This window comes from Vipera berus, assembly GCF_964194415.1.
Source record: "Vipera berus genome assembly, chromosome: Z".
NCBI classification, from domain to species: Eukaryota; Metazoa; Chordata; class Lepidosauria; order Squamata; family Viperidae; genus Vipera; species Vipera berus.
The window spans coordinates 8,416,208-8,435,909 of NC_138205.1; the positions used below are offsets into that span (position 1 = coordinate 8,416,208).

Consider the following 19,702-nt stretch of genomic DNA (forward strand, 5'->3'; position numbering starts at 1 on the left):
CTAAACAAACTGCAGTAAGTTGAGGACTACTGTAGATTTGGGATACAATATGCTACAGTCCTGACAAATCCTTACCGGGCTGGGGCGTTTCCTTGCGCACATGTATGTCTTCGATTGCTCCAATGCCTCCGCTGAACATGATGGGCTTGATCCATTCGTGGCGCTCACCGTCCCCCAGGCGCATCCCGAAAGAGCGTGCGAACCCTAGCCCAAGGAAGACGGTTGAATTTAAACAATTGCCCTTTCCCACGCAATCTTGCACATCCCTCTAGTTCAGTGTTCATCCCCAACCATGGTGGCTTGAAGGTGCGTGGACTTCAACTCCCAGAATTCCCCAGCCAACCCAATTTTGGTGGCTTGAATATGTGTGGACTTCAATTCCCCAGCCAGATCAACTTTGGTGGCTTGAATATGTGTGGACTTCGACTCCCAGAGTTCCCCAGCCAGCCCAACCTTGGTGGCTTGAAGATGTGTGGACTTCAAATGAATTCTGGGAGTTGAAGTCCATGCATCTTCAAGCCATCGAAGTTGACAAATACTATTCTAGTTCTTCTGCCCCTTCCCATGTTCAGCAGCCAACATTTTTTCACTAAACAAATCACAACTTCAAACACACTTCCGTTTGGATTTCAGGAGCAAGCCACCATCAAGCTCACCTGCCAGCACAGGTTCCCCAAATTTGTTGCCGTAGTCCGAAGCTCCATCACTGGCACCAATGGCTACTTCCACAGGCCGTGCAAAATTATCAGGGTACACAAAAGATACATCTTCCCAAGGCAAGGGATATCCTAAAAGGCAGATGTAAAACAGAATTATTTCTTTTCCAGAGCTATGTAACATTCAGATCACCTTTTTTACATTTATTTTTCATATTCCTTGCAGTCATCTGGTCGTTAGTACTCTTTCTGAGAGTAGTTGAGTGGCCTCCAAGTGGCGTCAATGACTCTCAGAGAGAGTACTAACGACCAGATGACTGCAAGGAATATGAATTCTTTCATTCCCCACCATTCAGTCAGAACTGAAGAAGCTTCTTGGATGAGAAGCGAAACGTCTTCAAGGAAAAACAAAGAAATTTCAGTTGCCTTTTGAAAAAGCACCTTTGGGACACTCACCTGGAATATGTAAATTGCCAAAGCTGTAGCCGGCAGTTCCAGCAATCACATGAGCCCCACGACCTGTGCATTGAACATCCCGGATTCTCCCTCCTGTCCCAGTGGTGGCACCACTGAATGGAGCAACTCCTAGAAGAGAAAGAGAAGTTGCAAACAATGAGACTGTTCTGTTCCAGCCTACACCGGCCCCGTTTGTGTGTCAGGGACAACCCCTTCTTCCTTTAAACAATCAACAGGCTGGAAAAAAACAACCCAAATTTATTTACAGTTCAAACAAAAAGGCAACAGAATATTTCCTTCAATAAATGATTCAAAATATGAAACAAGAGTTAACAAACAAGAGTCAAACAGATTAGCAAGAACAGACCAGGATTCTCTTTGAATGTTTCCAAACGGTTGCCTTCAGCAACCAGCCCCACTCACACCTTCCCCTTTTATTATCAGTCCCAAGGCGTGGCTTCTCACTGCCTTCTCCTCCTCTCACTGAGTTGCCTCATTGATTTTCTCTGCTCTGCTCTGCTGGATTGCCTTCTGCTTCTAGCGTCTCTGAACAGATTCAGCTGTGACTCCTCTGAGTCCGACACCTCGTACTCAGACAGCTGAGCCTCATGAGGAACATGACCGGAGGGGCCAGGCTGAGAGTCCTGCAGTGCATCAGAGCCTCCCTCTGACACCAAAGGCTCTCCAAAACCCTCCTCCTCCTCCTCAGATTCATCGGACTCAGCTGCTGGGAGCACAGGCTGACACTGAATCACAACAGAGACTTGCAAACAATAAAGGAGAATATTTGTAACTCAGATTGGAAATGAGGGGGCTCCTTGGTGTTCTTGAGCTTGGTTGTTTTCTTGCAGACGTTTCATTAGTCAAACTAGGTAACCTCATCAGTGCTAGTCACTAACACAGCACTGCATTAGCACTTGTGACGTTATCTACTTTGAGTAATGAAACTCATGATGTTACCTAGTTTGGGCAAAAAAACAACCAAGCCCAGAGAGCACCAGGGACCTCCTTTCCACAAACTCCACTCCCTTCTCGTACTGATGATGTTACCTAGTTTTGGTAATGAAACGTCTGCAAGAAAACAACCAAGCTGAAAGAGCACCAGGAACCCCACAGTCTCCTCCTCCAACCACAACTGAGCTCTCAAAATTTCTATTGCCAAGCGGGAGAGTCATTAAGTGATTTTTTTGCCCCATTTTACGACAGTTGTTAAAACCAATCACTGCAGTTGTTAAATTAGCAACAGGGCTGTTAAGTGAATCTGGCTTCCCCATTGACCTTGCTTGTCAGAAAGGTCACAAAAGGGCAATTACATGCCCACACTGCAACCATCATAAATGTGAACCGGTTGCAAAGCATCTGAATTTGGATCATGTGAAAATGGGGATCTGCAACAGTTGTATTTTGATCATGCGACCATGGCAATTCTGCAGTAGTCGTAAGGGTGAAACATGGTCACAAGTCACTTTTTTGTTTGACATTGTAACTTTGCATGATAACTAAAGGAATGGTTGTAAGTCGAGGAGTAGATTAGGCAACTGCTTAACTGTACTTTACTTGAAGGAACTGTTGAGTAGCTAAGCTATGATATGAAACTATGGTATCCAAAGAAATACAGGTAATCCTCAAGACATGACCGTAATAGTGTCTACCCACTACAGTTGTCAAGAAGGAAGCTTCGGCAGCTACGTGCCTCTACATTTCAACTAGCCATTAGAGTAAGGTGGTGGGAGGGAGAGGTGCTGCTTTAGAAGTGATGGAGAAATGAAACCTCTACAATTCCACTGAAGACAGTGAGAGCCTGAAACCTTTCCAAGGACACTGCAGCAGGTGTGGAGAAGAAGCAGACGGTTCCCATAACAAAGTGAAATTGTTTATATGAACTACGTGAGAGGGTGGGGGTTTGGCCGAAGAAATTATTGTTTAATTCTATTAACTGGTGTCTGGGAACCTCAGAGTTAGTTTTGCTTCAACATCACCATGCCGTGTATTCAATAAACAGTAAGATTTTCGGAAACGGAATGAACCTGGAGTTTTATTTTTGATTCTCGCGCTGGATGTTGACAACAGTTGGATGATGGTTGTAAAACAGGTTGGATTTTTACAATGTTTTTGTGGAATGAATTTTGCAGGCACAATGTCAACCTCCAGTTCAAGTATGTCCACGTAGCTCATGTAAACAAGTTCTCTTCGTTATGGGAACCATCTGCTACCTTCTTCATACTTGCTAGAATGTCCTTGAAAGGTTTCCAGACTGCCGACTCTCAGCAAACTTCCATAAAACTGGAGAGGTTTCCTTTCTCTAACTAGCGCAGTCGAAAGCATCACCTCCCCCCCCCCACAGCCCAAGGTGAAAACAAAGAGGCAGGCAGCTGCCAAATTTTCACTCCTGACACACAAGTGCAAATTCATTGTTCACTATGGGCTCAGTTTTGCCGAAATCCAGAAGTAACTGCTGTGTTTGGGCAAAACCGTCGTTAAAAACATGGTCATGTGACATGTGACACAGCAAACAGCCCTAAATGCGATTTGTGTTGTCAAGCACCCAAACTGTGGTCACATGACTGTAGGTGTATGGGACAACCATTGGATCCGGGTCACAAGTCCCCTTTTTCCAAGTAGGTTGTAACTTCAAACGGCCACTTAAGTGATCATTCGTAAGTTGAAGACAACCCGTACAGCCAAGGGCAGAAAGAATGAAAGGCTAAACCAGAAGAAGGCAACCTCGCCTCTTTTATGACCCATGGACTTCAACTCCCAGAATTCCTGAGTCAGCTGACTCAGGAATTCTGGAAATTGAAGTCCATGAGTCATAAAAGAGGCGAGGTTGCCTACCCCTGGCCTAAACCAAGTTATCTTCTGGGATAACACAATCTGCAAACGCAGCTGAACTCTAGGCAAGATAGGTGGCTGATCAATTTAGTTAATAAATAAATTTTAAAAACTCTTGCTTGCCTAAGATAATAGTATTTTAGGGGTAAGACTCCAGAGCTTACAGTTCTTTTTTTCCCCCTATGCATGTATCTGTGGCTTGATTTGAAGCTGAAAATGATTTACAAGACCCAGTAGGACAAAAGCAAAGAATGCAACTTTTAAAACACGCTTCAAATTTTTCTGCCTCCTGGTCACCCTTGGTTTCTCTGTTCAACCAACCATGTTTATCAGGTCCCTGCTGAGCTGTGTCATTTCGGTAGCAATGTGAATAACAGCACAACAGAGTTGAAAGGGACCTTGGAGGCCCTCTAGTCCAACCCTCTGCTCAAGCAGGAAACCCTATAGCAATTCAGACAAATGGTTGTCCAATCTCTTCTTAAAAACCTCCAGTGTTGGAGCACCCACAACTTCTGGAGGTAAGCCATTCCTCTGGCTAATTATTCTTACCGTCAGGAAATTTCTCCTTAGTTCTAAGTTGCTTTTCTCCTTGATTAGTTTCCATCCGTTGCTTCTTGTCCTGCCTTTACATGCTTTGGAGAATAGGTTGGCTCCCTCTTCTTTGTGGCAGCCCTTTAGATTTTGGAAAACTGCTATCGTGTCACCCCTAGTCCTTCTTTTCATTAAACTAGACATACCCAGTTCCTGCAACTGTTCTTCATATGTCCTAGGCGTGAGATCTGATTCTGGGGCAAAGCACATGTTTTGCATGTATCAGAGGCTGGATGTAATCTCTGAAACCTCCACTTTGAGACAGACAGAGACAGGCAGACAGACAGACAGACCTCCATACCAGCAGGAAGGTCGTTGTGCAAAGAGGAGGTGTTGAACCTAACAAATGATGGACTAGAAAATTTGTCATATGATCAGTAGAAAATTTTTCTAGTCCATCATTTGTTAGGTTCAACACCTCCTCTTTGCACAATGACCTTCCTGCTAGGCACACTGATGCTTGCGTAGACTTCGATTTCAGCTCCCACTGTCAAACTGTCTGCGTTTGATGATGAAAGTTGTGGATGATGGAAACTGTCGTCCCCAAACAACCAAGGACTGCCAAACCACTATCCCTAAGGTTGGTTGCACTGCTTTGCCAGGGTCTTCTGAGGCCACCGCAGGAAGCGGGTACCTCCTCCTGCAGCCCTGGATTGTGGGTCACGCTTTTGGCTAACTCACCTGTGGGAAAGTTGTGGGTTTCAGCTGTGAAGATGACATGTCGGGTGGAGGTCCGCTTCTCAAAGGGGCTGGCCTTGGATGGGTCACTGGGCCAGAGGGAGAGGACTTCCCTGCCTTGAATTGCACTTGAAGGAGAAGACACAAAATGTAAGCTTCAGGAATGCATCAAAAATGAAAGTCTTCTTCGCCCTGGTGCATTGGGACTACAGCATCCAGAATTCCTTGCTCTTCAGCTGTACTGATTGGGAATCCTGGGATCTGTAGTCTCCCGAGGCATCTGAGAAACATCCAACTGAGTCGAACGGGTTCCACTTCCCTTCCTCAGTGGCTGTGCCAAGTAGTCCTTGACTTATGACCGCAATTGGGACGGAAACTTCCATCACTAAGCAATGGCGTTGTTAAGCGAATTGCACCTGATTTTGCAACCATTTATTTGCAATGGTCATTAAGTGAATCATGCTACTTATTGAGCAAATCTTAATTAAGCTTTCCCCATTGACTTTGCTTGTTGGAAACCCCCCCGAGTAAATTACTAACGGCATTCACACGACACTGCAACCAACGTAAATACATACCGGTTGCCAAGCACCTATATTCTGACCACAGCGAGGCTGCGATGGTCATAAAGGCAAGCACTGGTCATAAGTCACTTTCTTCTGTACCTTTGAATAACTTCGAACGGTCATTAAATGAGCGGTTGTAAATCGAGGACTATCTGTCTTGCCAATCTAGCAATTCCAATTTTCAGTTGCCGGGTGGGGGAGAGACAGAGAGAGAGAGAAAACGGGAAAACACCCACCTGCTGTTGTCGCAAAATTTGATGACGTTGTTGGGATTGCTCCGTTCTTGAGTTTTCATGATGGACTCGAAGAGCGATTCCTTCATTTCCTTCCCGTCCACCAGGAGGCGCCCTTTGAAGAACCAATGCCGGCTGTGTTCACTGCGGGGGAAACATCAGGTAGAAGGAAAGAAAAAATAAGAAAGCGATTTCAAAGCTGCTTTTTCTTTTCAGGAGGCAACTGGGCTTTCTTGTTTTACTTTTGAAGGCATTTCGCTTCTCATCCAAGAAGCTTCTTCAGCTCTGACTGGATGCTGGGAATGGGAAGGATTTAGATTCCTTGCAGACAGCTGGTCATTTGCATTCTTTTAGAGTCGTTGAGGCCATTTGGAGGTTTCAACGAACTGTTGAAAGTTGAGGGCTGCCTGTATACGTTTATCCATAGGAACTGAACGGTAAGAAGGGATTCCATTTTTCTTAGGTCAATTAAACTTATTTAGGTCCTAAGAAGGGGGGGGGCGAAGCACTAGAAATTGAGGCATTCACCTTTTATTCTGGATCATATCATAACATTCATCTCCTTCTTTGGGGGGAATATAAAATTCCAGAAATACATTGTCTTCTCTCTCTGCTTGTTAACTCTTGCTTTCCTATTCTCTCTCTAGAGCCGGGGTCCCCAAGCTGTGGGCTGTGGCCCAGGGCATGCTAGCCACCGGGCCGTGGGACAGGCTGGCCAGTGCGCGCATGTGTGCATGCACACACACACCCATTCGTGCTAGCGCCATGCCGTGGGGAGTGAAAACAGGACACCGCCACGCCTTGGGGCACAAAAATGGGACGCCGCTGTACCTCGGGGCATGAAGAAAGGGCGCTGCGCCATGCAAGAACGGGGCAGGGCTAGCGAGTATCACGTGGACACTAGCGCTGCCCCATTTGTGTCGCGCACATGCTCGTGGGCCCACACACGCATGCGTGCGTATAAAATGCTTCCCTTTCCCTCCAGTCTGCCAACTGAGAAAAGTTGGTGATCTCTGCTCTAGAGGAACTTTTCTCAGCCATGACAATTTTAAGATGTGTAGATTTCAAACCCCAGCTGGTTTTTTTTTAAATTTATTTTAATTCCATTTATATCCCGCCCTTCTCCGAAGACTCAGGGCGGCTTACAAGCTTAGCAGTAGCCTTCATTCTATGTATATGCCTGCTTATTAGGGCTTTCACCCCCCCCCAAGCGGCATTATTACAAAGTCAGCTTAATTGCCCCCAACAATCTGGGTCCTCATTTTACCTACCTCGGAAGGATGGAAGGCTGAGTCAACCTTGAGCCTGGTGGGATGCGAACCTGCACTAATTGCAGGCAGCTGGTGTTACTTAAGGAGGCATTAGCCCACTGCTCCACCAAGGCTAAAGTCCACACATTTTAAAATGGCTGAAACACTGCTCTACGAGTCCTTGGGCCAGATACAACCTGGAACATGATTTTAAATAAAGGGGCGGTACAACCATCATAAGGGATGCGGTGGCTCAGTGGGTTAGGACGCTGAGCTTGTCGATCAGAAGGTTGGCAGTTTGGCGGGTCGAATCCCAAGTGCCACGTTAACAGAGTGAGCGCTTGTTACTCGTCCCAGCTTCTGCCAACCTAGCAGTTTGAAAGCACGTAAAAATGCAAGTAGAAAAATAGGGACCGCTACGGTGGGAAGGTAACAGCGTTCCGTGTGCCTTTGGCGTCTAGTCATGCCGGCCACATGACCACGGAGACGTCCTCGGACAAGCGCTGGCTCTTCAGCTTTGAAACGGAGATGAGCACCGGCCCCTAGAGTTGGAAACGACTAGCACGCATGTGTGGGGAAACCTTTACCTTTGCCTTTACAACCATCATAAATATGAATCGATTGCCAAGGGTCCCAATTTTGATCACGTAACATGGGGATGCTGCAACGGCTGTGTGAAAACTGGTCATAAGTCCCTTTTTCAGTGCTGTTGTTAACTTTGAATGGCCACTAAAAATAAGGACTACCTGTAAGTCGAGGACTACCTGTGCAACCAGGCATGGCACTAGAAAATTGAAGCATATTTTTTTCCCTTTCCCCCCCCCCCAGTGGCCAAGCATCCAAATTTTGATCACATGACACCCAGGGATGCTGTAGCACTCACAAGTGTGAAAAATGGCTCTAAGTCCCTTTTTTCAGCACGGTTGTGACTTTGGTCACTAAACAGATCGTTGTAAGTCGAGGACTATGTAAAAATGCAATTCTTGTTGCATTTTCCTGTCTGAACTGTTCAAAGTTTTCAACTAGGGCAGACTCTAAGGCAGAGTTTTTCAACCTGGGCATCTTTTAATTTGTGTGGACCCCATTACAGAAACAATACCTGTTGGATTGAGCAAGGTCAAAGCATTCTACGCTGGTGGGGTTTCTGCCCAGTTTTTGGAAGAGAGCGGTGTAAAAATCCAGGTCCCAGGAATCAAAAGCCAGACCTAAGGAAGCATAGAAACACAAGAGGTTGACTTACCGGTGTCACTAGCCCTTCCTGCATGAAAAGAAACGAATGAACAAATGTAAAAGGATATGAGAAGGAATCCCTTTGCAATTGGAAGCAATGGTGATGTCCTTATGCAGGGGTCTCCAAACTTGGCAACTTTAAGACTTGGGGATTTCACCTCGCAAAATTCCCCAGCCAACAATTTCTCCTTAGTTCTAGATTGGTTTTCTCCTTGATGAGTTTCCATCCATTGCTTCTTGTCCTGCCTTCGGGGGCTTTGGAGAATAGCTTGACTCCCTCTTCTTTGGGGCAGCCTCTCAAATATTGGAAGACAGACATTATGTCTGTTTATCTGTCTATCTCTATCTCTATCCATATACCTATACCTGAAGGCAGAAGCAACGGATGGAAACTAGTCAAGGAGAGAAGCAACCTAGAACTAAGGAGAAACTTCCTGACAGTTAGAACAACTAACCAGTGGAACAACCTGTCTCCAGAGGTGGTAAAGGCTCCAACACTGGAAGTTTTTAAGAGGAGAGTGGACAGCCATTTGCCTGAAATGGTATAGTGTTTCCTGCCTGAGCAGGGGGTTGGACTAGATGACCTCCAAGGTCCCTTCCAACTACTTCTTCTTCTTCTTCTTCTTCTTCTTCTTATTATTATTATTATTATTATTATTATTATTATTATTATTATTATTATTATTATTATTATATCTTATATATATTATGTTATTATTATCTATTATAAGGGACGCAGTGGCTCAGTGGGTTAGGATGCTGAGCTTGTCGATCAGAAGGTTGGCAGTTTGGCGGGTCGAATCCCGAGTGCCGCGTAACAGAGTGAGTGCCTGTTACGCGTCCCAGCTTCTGCCAACCTAGCAGTTCGAAAGCACGTAAAAAATGCAAGTAGAAAAATAGGGACCACTACGGTGGGAAGGTAACAGCGTTCCGTGCGCCTTTGGCGTCTAGTCATGCCGGCCACATGACCACGGAGACGTCCTCGGACAAGCGCTGGCTCTTCGGCTTTGAAACAGAGATGAGCACCGGCCCCTGGAGTCAGAGATGACTAGCACGCATGTGCGGGGGAACCTTTACCTATTATATCTATTTCTATCTCTCTCTATGATATTCTAGGAATTCATGTTTCCTTCCACAGTAAATTGTTTCCGGTCTAAGAGCCGAAGAGAAGACTGTGAGAAGAACCCAGAAAGTGAAGAATGAGTGTCTATAACGTATGTTCTTATTAGTGGTTTTGACTCGTGTGTAACGTGCACTGTGGGCAGCACTTAATTCCATTGCGAGTTACACAATGACAATAAAGATATTCTATTTATATCTATATATCTATCTTTGGAGAATAGATTGAACCCCTTCTTCTGCATGGCAGCCCCTCAAATACTGGAACCATGCTATCATGTCACCCCTAGTCCTTCTCTTTATTAGATTGTTGTTGTGAGCTGCGAAGACGTGTCCGACCCATCGCGACCCCATGGACAACGTTCCTCCAAGCCTTCCTGTCCTCTACCGTCTTCTGGAGTCCATTTAGGCTCACGCCTACTGCTTCAGTGACTCCATCCAGCCACCTCATTCTCTGTTTATTAGATTAAAGGTAAAGGTAAAGGTTCCCCCGCACACGCGTGCTATTCGTTTCCGACTCTAGGGGCCGGTGCTCATCTCCGTTTCAAAGCCGAAGAGCCAGCGTTTGTCCGAGGACGTCTCCGTGGTCATGTGGCCTGCATGACTAGACGCCAAAGGCGCACAGAACGCTGTTACCTTCCCACCGTAGTGGTCCCTATTTTTCTACTTGCATTTTTTTTACGCGCTTTCAAACTGCTAGGTTGGCAGAAGCTGGGACGAGTAACAGGCGCTCACTCTGCCATGCGGCACTCGGGATTCGACCCGCCAAACTGCCAACCTTCTGATCGACAAGCTCAGTGTCCTAACCCACTGAGCCATCCCATCCCACGTTTATTAGATTAGACATACCCAATTCCAGCAGCCGTTCTTTATAAGTTTTAGCCTAATGATCTTGGCTGCTCTTCTCTGCACTCTTTCTAGAGTCTCAACATCTTTTTTTGTATCATGGTGATCAAAACTGGACAACAGGCGACTACAAACTCAGCCCTGCTGTCTCCTAGCTAAATAATTCCCCGATATTTCCCCATTCTCTTTAACCTCCCTAGCTCATACCAAGCTGGTTGTTGGCCTTGACGAGAGCCGCTCTCCCTTCTCCAAGAATGTCAACGTGGAACACCGCTTCGGGGCGGGTTGCTACAGCAAAACTGTTGATGGGTTTGGGATAGGTCTGCTCCGTCATCCGATCGTAGAGCGAAGCTACTAGTTGGGTCTCCTGGGATGATGTGGGCAGTTGGTCACACTGAAAAACAAAATCAACCTTTGGCTTCTAAATTCAAGAGGGGTTTTATGCACCTGATGGAAGAAAACTTTGGATATCCAAAGAGCAGATTCAAGACCCACCCTCTGAAATCGCCAAACGAGAGAAAACGGTGTAGTAAATCTGCAGCTATGAATTATATCGGGTGTTCCAGACGTTTTCGGAAAATGTCCACCTAGTCTTAAAGCTACAAATGTACAATTCTCAGGTCTTGTCCTGATTACCGTATTTTCCGGCGTATAAGACGACTGGGCGTATAAGACAACCCCCTACATTTCCTGTTAAATTATAGGGTTTGGGCTATACTCGCCATATAAGACTACCCCTCTTCCAATGCACACCAAATGAAAATTAAAAAACATCAGATTTGATTTTAATATGGTAATTTTAATTCAAATGCTTATGACATGCAGGTACTTAGTAGGAAAACTGTCACTTATAAACATAAGGCTGTTTGTCATCAAACATGTAAACATAAAACAGTGCAAGTGGATTAAACTTTTCCTAATTCATTCTAAAGCTTTCCCTGCGCAGACCAAATGGGAGATCCGCTCCAGGTTTTCCAGCCAGCCCGTCCAGTTCCTGAGTCAAATGTGTCCTTAGAGCTAAGCAGCTGCTCTGGCTGCTGCATTCCCCACCTGCCTTTCAAGTTGGGATAGACTTCAGCTGCTCTTCAACTTTAGAAGGAAAGACGCCCAGAGCCCAGCCTGTAAAAAATCACAGACTGCAGCTTCTTCTCCAATTGGTCCCGCTTTCCCTGCGCAGACCAAATGGGAGATCCGCTCCAGGTTTTCCAGCCAGCCCTGTCCCTAAAGTTTCAGCACCCAGCGTATAAGACGACCCCTGACTTTTGAGAAGATTTTCATGGGTTAAAAAGTCGTCTTATACGCCAGAAAATACGGTAGTAGGTTGTACCTCCGACTGAAACAAAGGATTGCAGTTTTTCCAACACCTGCCAATGGGAGGGTCAGGGAAGTTGGTCCATAATCAACTGAGCACCCAAGGGTGCTTTTACATGAAGCAACTGGAATTTCTTTTTTTTCTTTGAAGACATTTCTCTTCTCATCCAAGAAGTTTCTTCCGCTCTGACCGGATGGTGGGGAAGAAGCTTCTTGGATGAGAAGCGAAATGTCTTCAAAGAGGAAAATCAAGGAAGTCCAGTTGCCTCCTGAAAAAGCTCCTTTGGGACAACCAGGACCTGGATGACTGAGAATCTCCATAGACAATCAACTGACAAAATAACTACAGGTAATCCTTGATTTACAACCATTCATTTAGGAACCTTTTGAAGTTACAACAGCACTAAGAAAAAAAATTGAGTTAAAATCGTTTTTCACGCTTACGGCCACTGCAGCATCCCGGTGGTCATGTGATCAAAATTCGGATGCTTGGCAACTGGCATGTATTTATGATAGCGGCCCGAGCTCACGTAATCCCCTTTTGCGACCTTGTGACAAGCAAAGTCAAATGGGGGAAGGCAGATTCATTGAACAACCGTGTCACTAACTTAACAACTGCAGTGATTCACTTAACAGATGTCGCAAGAAAGGTCATAAAATGGGGGGAAATTCACTTAACAACTGTGTTGCTTAGCAAGGGAAATTTTGGACGCATCTGGGGTTGCAAATCTACCTGTAATTCGGCATCGTATTAAAGCTTTATTCAGCTATTCTACAGGAATTTTCATCCAGAACCGCTCCCTCTGTCTAAGATAATTCTTAGACGTGCATGTGGGAAGCAGAGGGGAAACAGAAGAAAATAGCAAAATACACATACTTTGAAAAGGTAGCGTCGGGAACACTCAACTCGGTCAATATTTTCCAACCCAGCCGCCAGGCATACGGAGACAGCATTGGTGGAATATGCAGTAGAAAAATTCAACCTGCAAGCATGAAAAAAATGAAAATAAGGGTTTCCTGCCTGAGCAGGGGGTTGGACTAGATGACCTCCAAGATCCCTTCCATCATCATCATCATCATCATTATTATCATTACTATGAAGGAGGAGGAAGAAGAGGTTGTTTTGAAATTAAATCCTAATAGATTTGAAGCTTGGATGGATTCTCGCCATATGTCTTTTTAATAATGCCTAATGGGAAGAGATCCAATCAGTCATTCCTAAAGGAAATCAACCCTTACTGTTCTTTGGAGCTCAAATATAAAGGTAAAGGTTCCCCCGCACATGCGTGCTAGTCGTTTCCGACTCTAGGGGCCGGTGCTCATCTCCGTTTCAAAGCCGAAGAGCCAGCGCTTGTCCGAGGACGCCTCCATGGTCACGTGGCCGGCATGACTAGATGGCAAAGGCGCACGGAATGCTGTTACCTTCCCACCGTAGTGGTCCCTATTTTTCTACTTGCATTTTTACGTGCTTTCGAACTGCTAGGTTGGCAGAAGCTGGGACGAGTAACAGGCACTCACTCTGCACTCGGGATTCGACCCGCCAAACTGCCGACCTTCTGAGACGTCCTCTGCTTTGAAACGGAGATGAGCACCGGCCCCTAGAGTTGGAAACGACTAGCACGCATGTGCGGGGGAACCTTTACCTTTACCTTTTATGAACTGAATAAAAGCAGGCCTCTGGACTCATAAAAACGGGATTTCATTGGTAATGAGTGAAATCACTTCCTTGTTTGTATGTTTGTTTGTTTGTTTAAACAATGCAGCTTTGTCTTCACCAAGAGATTTACCTTGGACCAATCTCTACCAGGAGATCAGAGGGGCGTGGACTGAGAAAAGATTTGGGTGCAATATCGCCTTCTTCGAATGGACAGCCAAAAACCCACTCCAACATCTCCATCTCCCGGCGGCTCGGGAGAGTCTTTCCTGGTCGGGAAAAAAAAGTAGTCAATTTTCCCATAATCCAACAGGGCTATAAGGGACCAGCAAGCTCTGAATCAAACCATTCTCTCTTAACGAGGAAGAAAACCACCATACTGAGCGTGCGTCCCTCAGTTCTTCATTCCAAAGCCTCCATCGGAATCTACATCAACGTTCCTCAGTGTTGGCAGGTTGATGATGTGTGGTCTTCAACTCCCAGAATTCCCTAGCTAGCCATTCTGGTTGGGGAATTCTGGGAGTTGACGTCCATACTTCTTCAAGTGGGCAAGGTTGAGCAACACGGATGCAGACCAAGGTTGATTCAATTGTCCTACCTGTCCAGTTAACGTTGAAGCACAATTCCTTCTGGACCGCTTGGACGCCATTGCCTAAGATAGTTTGGGCAGAGAGCAGAAGATTGTTGAGGCCACTGTCGGCCTCACTGGGCCTTTGATAATAATGGAGAAGCACCATGTCTGTCCTAAGGGAATAGAATAAGACCGGCAATGAGGAAACTTAACAGTATACGTACAAAACAGAAGTTTAATACAGGTAATCTTCAAATTATGACTGCGACTGAGGCCAGAATTACAATCATACGATGTTGGATCATTAAGCGGGTCACTGCCTGACAATTTTGTGACCTTTTTTTATGGCAATTGTTAAGTGACCACAATGCACATTATGTGAATAATTGAATTATGTTAAGCAAATCCACTTTAATGGGCAGGCATGCCAAACTCGCGACGTCACCGCAACTTTTTCCCCCATTGCCGGCAATGGGGTGGGCGCGGTTTCGTCATGACGCATCCGGTCTGTGGGCCAGGAGTTTGAGAAGCCTGGGTTAGGGGTTTTTTTCCCCCAGAAGCCAGAAGTAAACACAAGAAAGTCACAAAAAAAGTCACCAAAAAATTGAAAATCCTGGCCATGTAACTTCAAGACACTACAAATGGCATAAGGGTGAGTGGGTTGTCAAGCAATTTTGTGATTACGAGGTGCTTGCATGTGTGTGTGTGTATGCTGCAGCCATCAAAACCTCAAAATGGTGTTCTCAGTATCTTTGGCGGTGTCCATAGTAACTTCAATCAGACACTAAGTGACCTGTCATTAAGTGAGGACCAATTGAACTGTGTACAGCTCTGCTCACATGTGAACTGGAAAAGAGGACAATCTCATGAAGAAACTCAAAAACACGAGACATGGGGAGACATTTTGAGATTCTTCAGCTTTCAGAAAAGACAATGAGCGAGGGAGACATGATGAGGATGTATGTGACTTATTTAGCCCAAAATTTCTGTTGCTAAGTTTTGCCCCATTTTACGATCTTTCTGGCCACAGTTAAGTGAATCACAGCAGTTATTCAGTTAGTAACATGACTGTTAAGGTCACAAAAGGTGATCACATGACTCCAGCCAGGACACTGCAACCGTCACAAATACAAAAGTTGCCAAGGGTCCGAATTTGGATCATGGGACACTACAACAATTGTAAGTGTGAAAAACTTTTATAAATCCCTTTTTTTCAGGGCCACTGTAATTTCGAATGGTCACTAAACGAACTTCTGTAAGTCAAGGACTACTTGTGCAATCCGGCACGGCGCTAGAAAATTGAAGCATATTTTTTTCCCCGTTTTTCAAAGCGTGAAGACCGGAGGTTATCCAGTGAAAGTGAATGAAAGGCTCTTTAGATTAGAACAAACATAATTAACTAGGAAAAATTCACTACCGGAAGATCAGCTAATAACTTGGATGGCTTGAAAGCGTGACTGGGTAAATTAATAAAGAGCAGATCTACTGAAGCTATGGTGGCACCGGAAAAAAATGACTCAGGATCAATTCTTCCACTTACGACTGTCACAACATCCCCCCCACAAATTTGGGTAGTTGGCCATCCATCGGCATGTATTCCGGTTCACGGTTCCCAGGATGTCGCGGCCGTGATCTGCATCATGGTTGCAGCATCATGGGGGTCACATGATTCACCTTCCCACATGGCTTCTGTTGTGATTCAGGGTCAGCCTGTGGGTTCGGCAGTTGGGTTGGATGACTCAGAGGAGGAGGAGGGGGGTGTTGAAGACCTTGCTGAGGGGGTTGAAGATCTTGCTGATGAGAGTCCTCAGCCAGGCCCCTCCCACTTGGTCACCACGGAGACCCAGCTGTGTGAGCCTGACAGCATGGATGAAGATGACCCACAGCTGGCCCTGTTCAAGGACGCCCGACGCAGGAGGCAGTCAATTAGGAGTAAACAGAGGAAGGCAATGGGGCTTCTCGGAAGGAGGCAGAGAGAAGCCACGCCCTGAACTCTATATAAGGGGAATGTGTGGGGAGGGCTGGTTTGCTGAAGGCAACCGCTTGGATAGTTCGTGTTTCTTAAAGCTCCTGTTTCTTGGTTCGTGTCTTGTTTGTTTTTGTAGCTATAAATTTGGCAGGCGTCATTCCAGCCTCTTGCCGTTTGTAAAGGGGTTGTCCCTGCCTTTTCTGCAGGGCCGGTAGCAGGCTGGTACAGAACAGCTTCTGACAAGCAAAGTCAATGGGGGATTCCAGATTCGCTTAACAACTGTGCGATTCGCATAACGAAGTTCACAAAGGGGTCATAAAACTAGTCCAAAGGTGCTTTTTTTTCAGGAGGCAACTGGACTTTCTTGTTTTTCTTTGAAGACGTTTCGCTTCTCATCCAAGAAGCTTCTTCGGCTCTGACTGGATGGTGGGGAAGGATTTATATTCCTTGCTGGTCATTTGCATTGTTTTAGAGACTCATTGAGGCCACTTGGAGGCCTCAACATTTGCACCACTTAGGAAACCCTGAGGTCACAGGTAAATCTCCAGGTGTCCTTAACAACTCTCTAAAAGGCAAATGACCAGCTGTCTGCAAGGAATATAAATCTTTCCATTCCCCACCATCCAGTCAGAGCCGAAGAAGCTTCTTGGATGAGAAGCGAAACGTCTTCGGAGAAAAACAAGAAAGTCCAGTCGCCTCCTGAAGCAACCTTTGGGATAACTATGGCCTGGATGACTTGAGAATCTCCATAGTCGTAAAACTAGGCTCTGCTCGCTTCACGACTACATTGCTCAGCAATGGAAGTTCTGGTCCCAACTATAGGTCGTAAGTCAAGAATTACCTGACCGTGCAATTTTTAAAGCAGAAGAATCTGCTAGGCCTAGCGGTCAGTAGGCGGAAGTGATAAGAGAGCAAATACTGCGTTTTAATTCAGAGGTCACTTAGGGTCACCTGGCAACTGTTGCACCAACGTGGTGCTAGCCGACGTAGGTCCTACTCCAGAGAGCTGCTGTTTGTCCTAAGAGACATCAGAGCAAATACCCACCGACAAGCCAAAGAGGTCGTCGCCCTCCGAATTGCTCAGAATTCTTGCGCCACTCAAAGCTTCAGAGCAATCTTCCTTGCTTTGCAACTCCAGTTGCACAAAAATGACAGCAACTGCGTATCATGGGGCAAGGGTCCACCCTCTCCTTAGCAAGGTTTTTCAAAAAGTGGTTTGCCGTCGCCTCCTTCCTAGGGCTGAGAGAAAGTGACTGGCCCAAGCTCAGCCTGCTGGTCCAAGGCAGGACTAGAATTCAGAGTCGCCCAGTTTCTTACACGAAACCGGCTCTCTGATGTATAAAACAGCGTTTTCCAACCTTAGGAACTTGAAGATGTGTGGACTTCAACTCCCAGAATTCCCCAGCCAGCATAGCTGGCTGGGGAATTCTGGGAGTTGAAGTCCACGCATCTTCAAGTTCCTAAGGTTGGGAAACGCTGGTATAAAACAACGGGGTTCAAACAGATTAAACGCTACTAAGCTGCAAATTTACACCCCCGAGAGTCAAAATTCACAATTTTTTTTTTAAAAAAATACCGATTTAAGGGCTCCCCAGGCAGAAAATCTGGACGGTCCCCCCCCAAATCAGCTAAATCAAATGGAAACCTTACGCTGAGTCAACTTCAGCACAACTTTTCGCCCCAATTCAATCTCTGGAGATATTCCTTTCAAAAAAATAACCTAAAATACGTCCCGTTTCCTCCTGGCTCCCCAGCGGGACCGGACCCACCCACCCCCTCCCCAGTCCCTTCACCCTCAGCCGACCCAGGATGATGGGAGTTGTAATCCCACGCGTCTAGGGGGGAGGGGACGTTTACAACGGATGCACGCGTCCGGGGAGCGACCAAGTGAAAGTTTGCCCACCCTGGGGGAAAAAACAAAACAAACAAAAAAAAACCAACCCACGACCCCAGCCCGGGTTTATACTGGATCCCAAGCGATCTCCAGCTCCGGATCCGCGTAGCAGACTCGGGCTTTCTTTCAGGAAAGAGCCCCACTTCCTCTACCATCCGAACGAGGGGGCAGGCGGGTCGTCGGGAAAAGCCCGAGTCCCGGGTTTGTGCAGCCTTACCTTGCCTCGGCTGGCTGGCTCTCCTGTCCCCGCGGGATCTCCGCCGCAGCGCTCGCCCTGCGATCACGGGGCACTGGCGAGGCTGGCGCGGGCGGCCCTTTGCCTGGCGCGGGAGGGGAGCTTGCCCTGCGGAGGGGCGGGGCGAAAGGAGGGCGTGGGAGGTGGCCAGGGGCCCCGCCCTCGTCTCCTATTGGCTGCCGCGCTTCCTTCTTCGAGCCTTGAAAAGCAGCCCGGCGGGCGCGCGAGGCAAACTTCGATCGCGGGAGGAAAGAGGAAGGAAGGAAGGAAGGAAGGAAGGAAGGAAGGAAGGAAGGAAGGAAGGAAGGAAGGGAGGGAGGGAGGGAGGGAGGGAGGGAGGGAGGGAGGGAGGGAGGGAGGGAGGGAGGGAAGGAAGGAAGGAAGGAAGGAAGGCAAAGAGAAGGAAGTATCAGAGAGAAGGAAGGAAGGAAGGAAGAAAGAAAGAAAGAAAGAAAGAAAGAAAGAAAGAAAGAAAGAAAGAAAGAAAGAAAGAAAGAAAGAAAGAAAGAAAGAAAGAAAGAAAGAAAGAAAGAAAGAAAGAAAGAAAGAAAGAAAGAGAGGAAGAGAGAAAGAAAGAAAGAAAGAAAGAAAGAGGAAGAGAGAAAGAAAGAAAGAAAGAAAGAGGAAGAGAGAGAGAAAGAAAGAAAGAAAGAAAAAGAAAGAAAGAGGAAGAGAGAAAGAAAGAAAGAAAGAGGAAGAGAGAGAGAAAGAAAGAAAGGAAGAGGAAGAGAGAGAGAAAGAAAGAAAGGAAGAGGAAGAGAGAAAGAGGAAGAGAGAAAGGAGGGAAGGAGGGAAGGAAGGAAGGAGGGAGGGAAGGAAGGAAGGAAGACAAAGAGAAGGAAGTATCAGAGAGAAGGAAAGGAAGGAAGAAAGAAAGAAAGAAAGAAAGAAAGAAAGAAAGAAAGAAAGAAAGAAAAGAAAGAGAAAGGAAGAGAGAAAGGAAGGAAGGAAGGAGGGAGGGAAGGAAGGAAGGAAGGAGGGAGGGAAGGAAGGAGGGAAGGAAGGAAGGAAGGAAGGAAGACAAAGAGAAGGAAGTATCAGAGACAAGGAAGAAAGAAAGAAAGAAAGAGAGGAAGGAAGGAAGGAAGGAAGGAAGGAAGGAAGGAAGGAAGGAAGGAAGGAAGGGCAGAAACAGGCAGTGAGCGAAAGCAATCCTGGCTTGCACGCAAATGCACGCATACACACACAGAGAGAGAGAGAAAGAGAGAGACAGAAAGACAGACGGAGAGGGAGAAGAAAAAAGAGGGGGAGGGAGAATAGAGAAAGAGGGAGAAGGAGGAAAAAAGGGGAAGGGAGAGGGAGAAAGGAAAAAGGGAGAGGGATGGATGAATGAATGAATGAACCTTTATTGTCAAAGTACAACCGGGTATACATTGAGATTAGCTGAGCCTCCCTTCGTGCTCCCGCACCCCCCCCCAAACTCACAGTGACAACAAACCCTCCATCTTATTACACCATGTGAACTGATCGCACCACACACCGGCATGGCAAGTCAATTCTGCGTAAAGTTTATAAAAAATTATTTCCCCGTTCAAAAGCCTAACAGCCCACGGATAAAAGCTGTTTTTCAGCCTGTTGGTGCAGCTGGCTATACTCCTATATCTCCTACCC

At 46.3% G+C, this 19,702-nt stretch overlaps 1 protein-coding gene across 1 annotated transcript in view; it reads right to left on the reverse strand.

Annotated features, from left to right (window-relative positions):
- Positions 1–18,281, reverse strand: part of LOC308678593 (phosphoribosylformylglycinamidine synthase-like) — a 70,734-nt gene extending 52,453 nt beyond the window's left edge. The window contains exons 1-11 of the mRNA XM_081345819.1: positions 18,074–18,281; positions 14,021–14,166; positions 13,556–13,691; positions 12,646–12,751; positions 10,665–10,851; positions 8,362–8,467; positions 6,016–6,156; positions 5,217–5,341; positions 1,113–1,241; positions 657–788; positions 76–204 (exon numbers count right to left, since the gene is read on the reverse strand). Of these exons, the coding sequence (XP_081201945.1) occupies positions 76–204; positions 657–788; positions 1,113–1,241; positions 5,217–5,341; positions 6,016–6,156; positions 8,362–8,467; positions 10,665–10,851; positions 12,646–12,751; positions 13,556–13,691; positions 14,021–14,159 (1,330 nt within the window). The 5' untranslated portion in view covers positions 14,160–14,166; positions 18,074–18,281. The remainder of the gene's footprint in view (positions 1–75; positions 205–656; positions 789–1,112; positions 1,242–5,216; positions 5,342–6,015; positions 6,157–8,361; positions 8,468–10,664; positions 10,852–12,645; positions 12,752–13,555; positions 13,692–14,020; positions 14,167–18,073) is intronic.
- Positions 18,282–19,702: the final 1,421 nt, after the last annotated feature.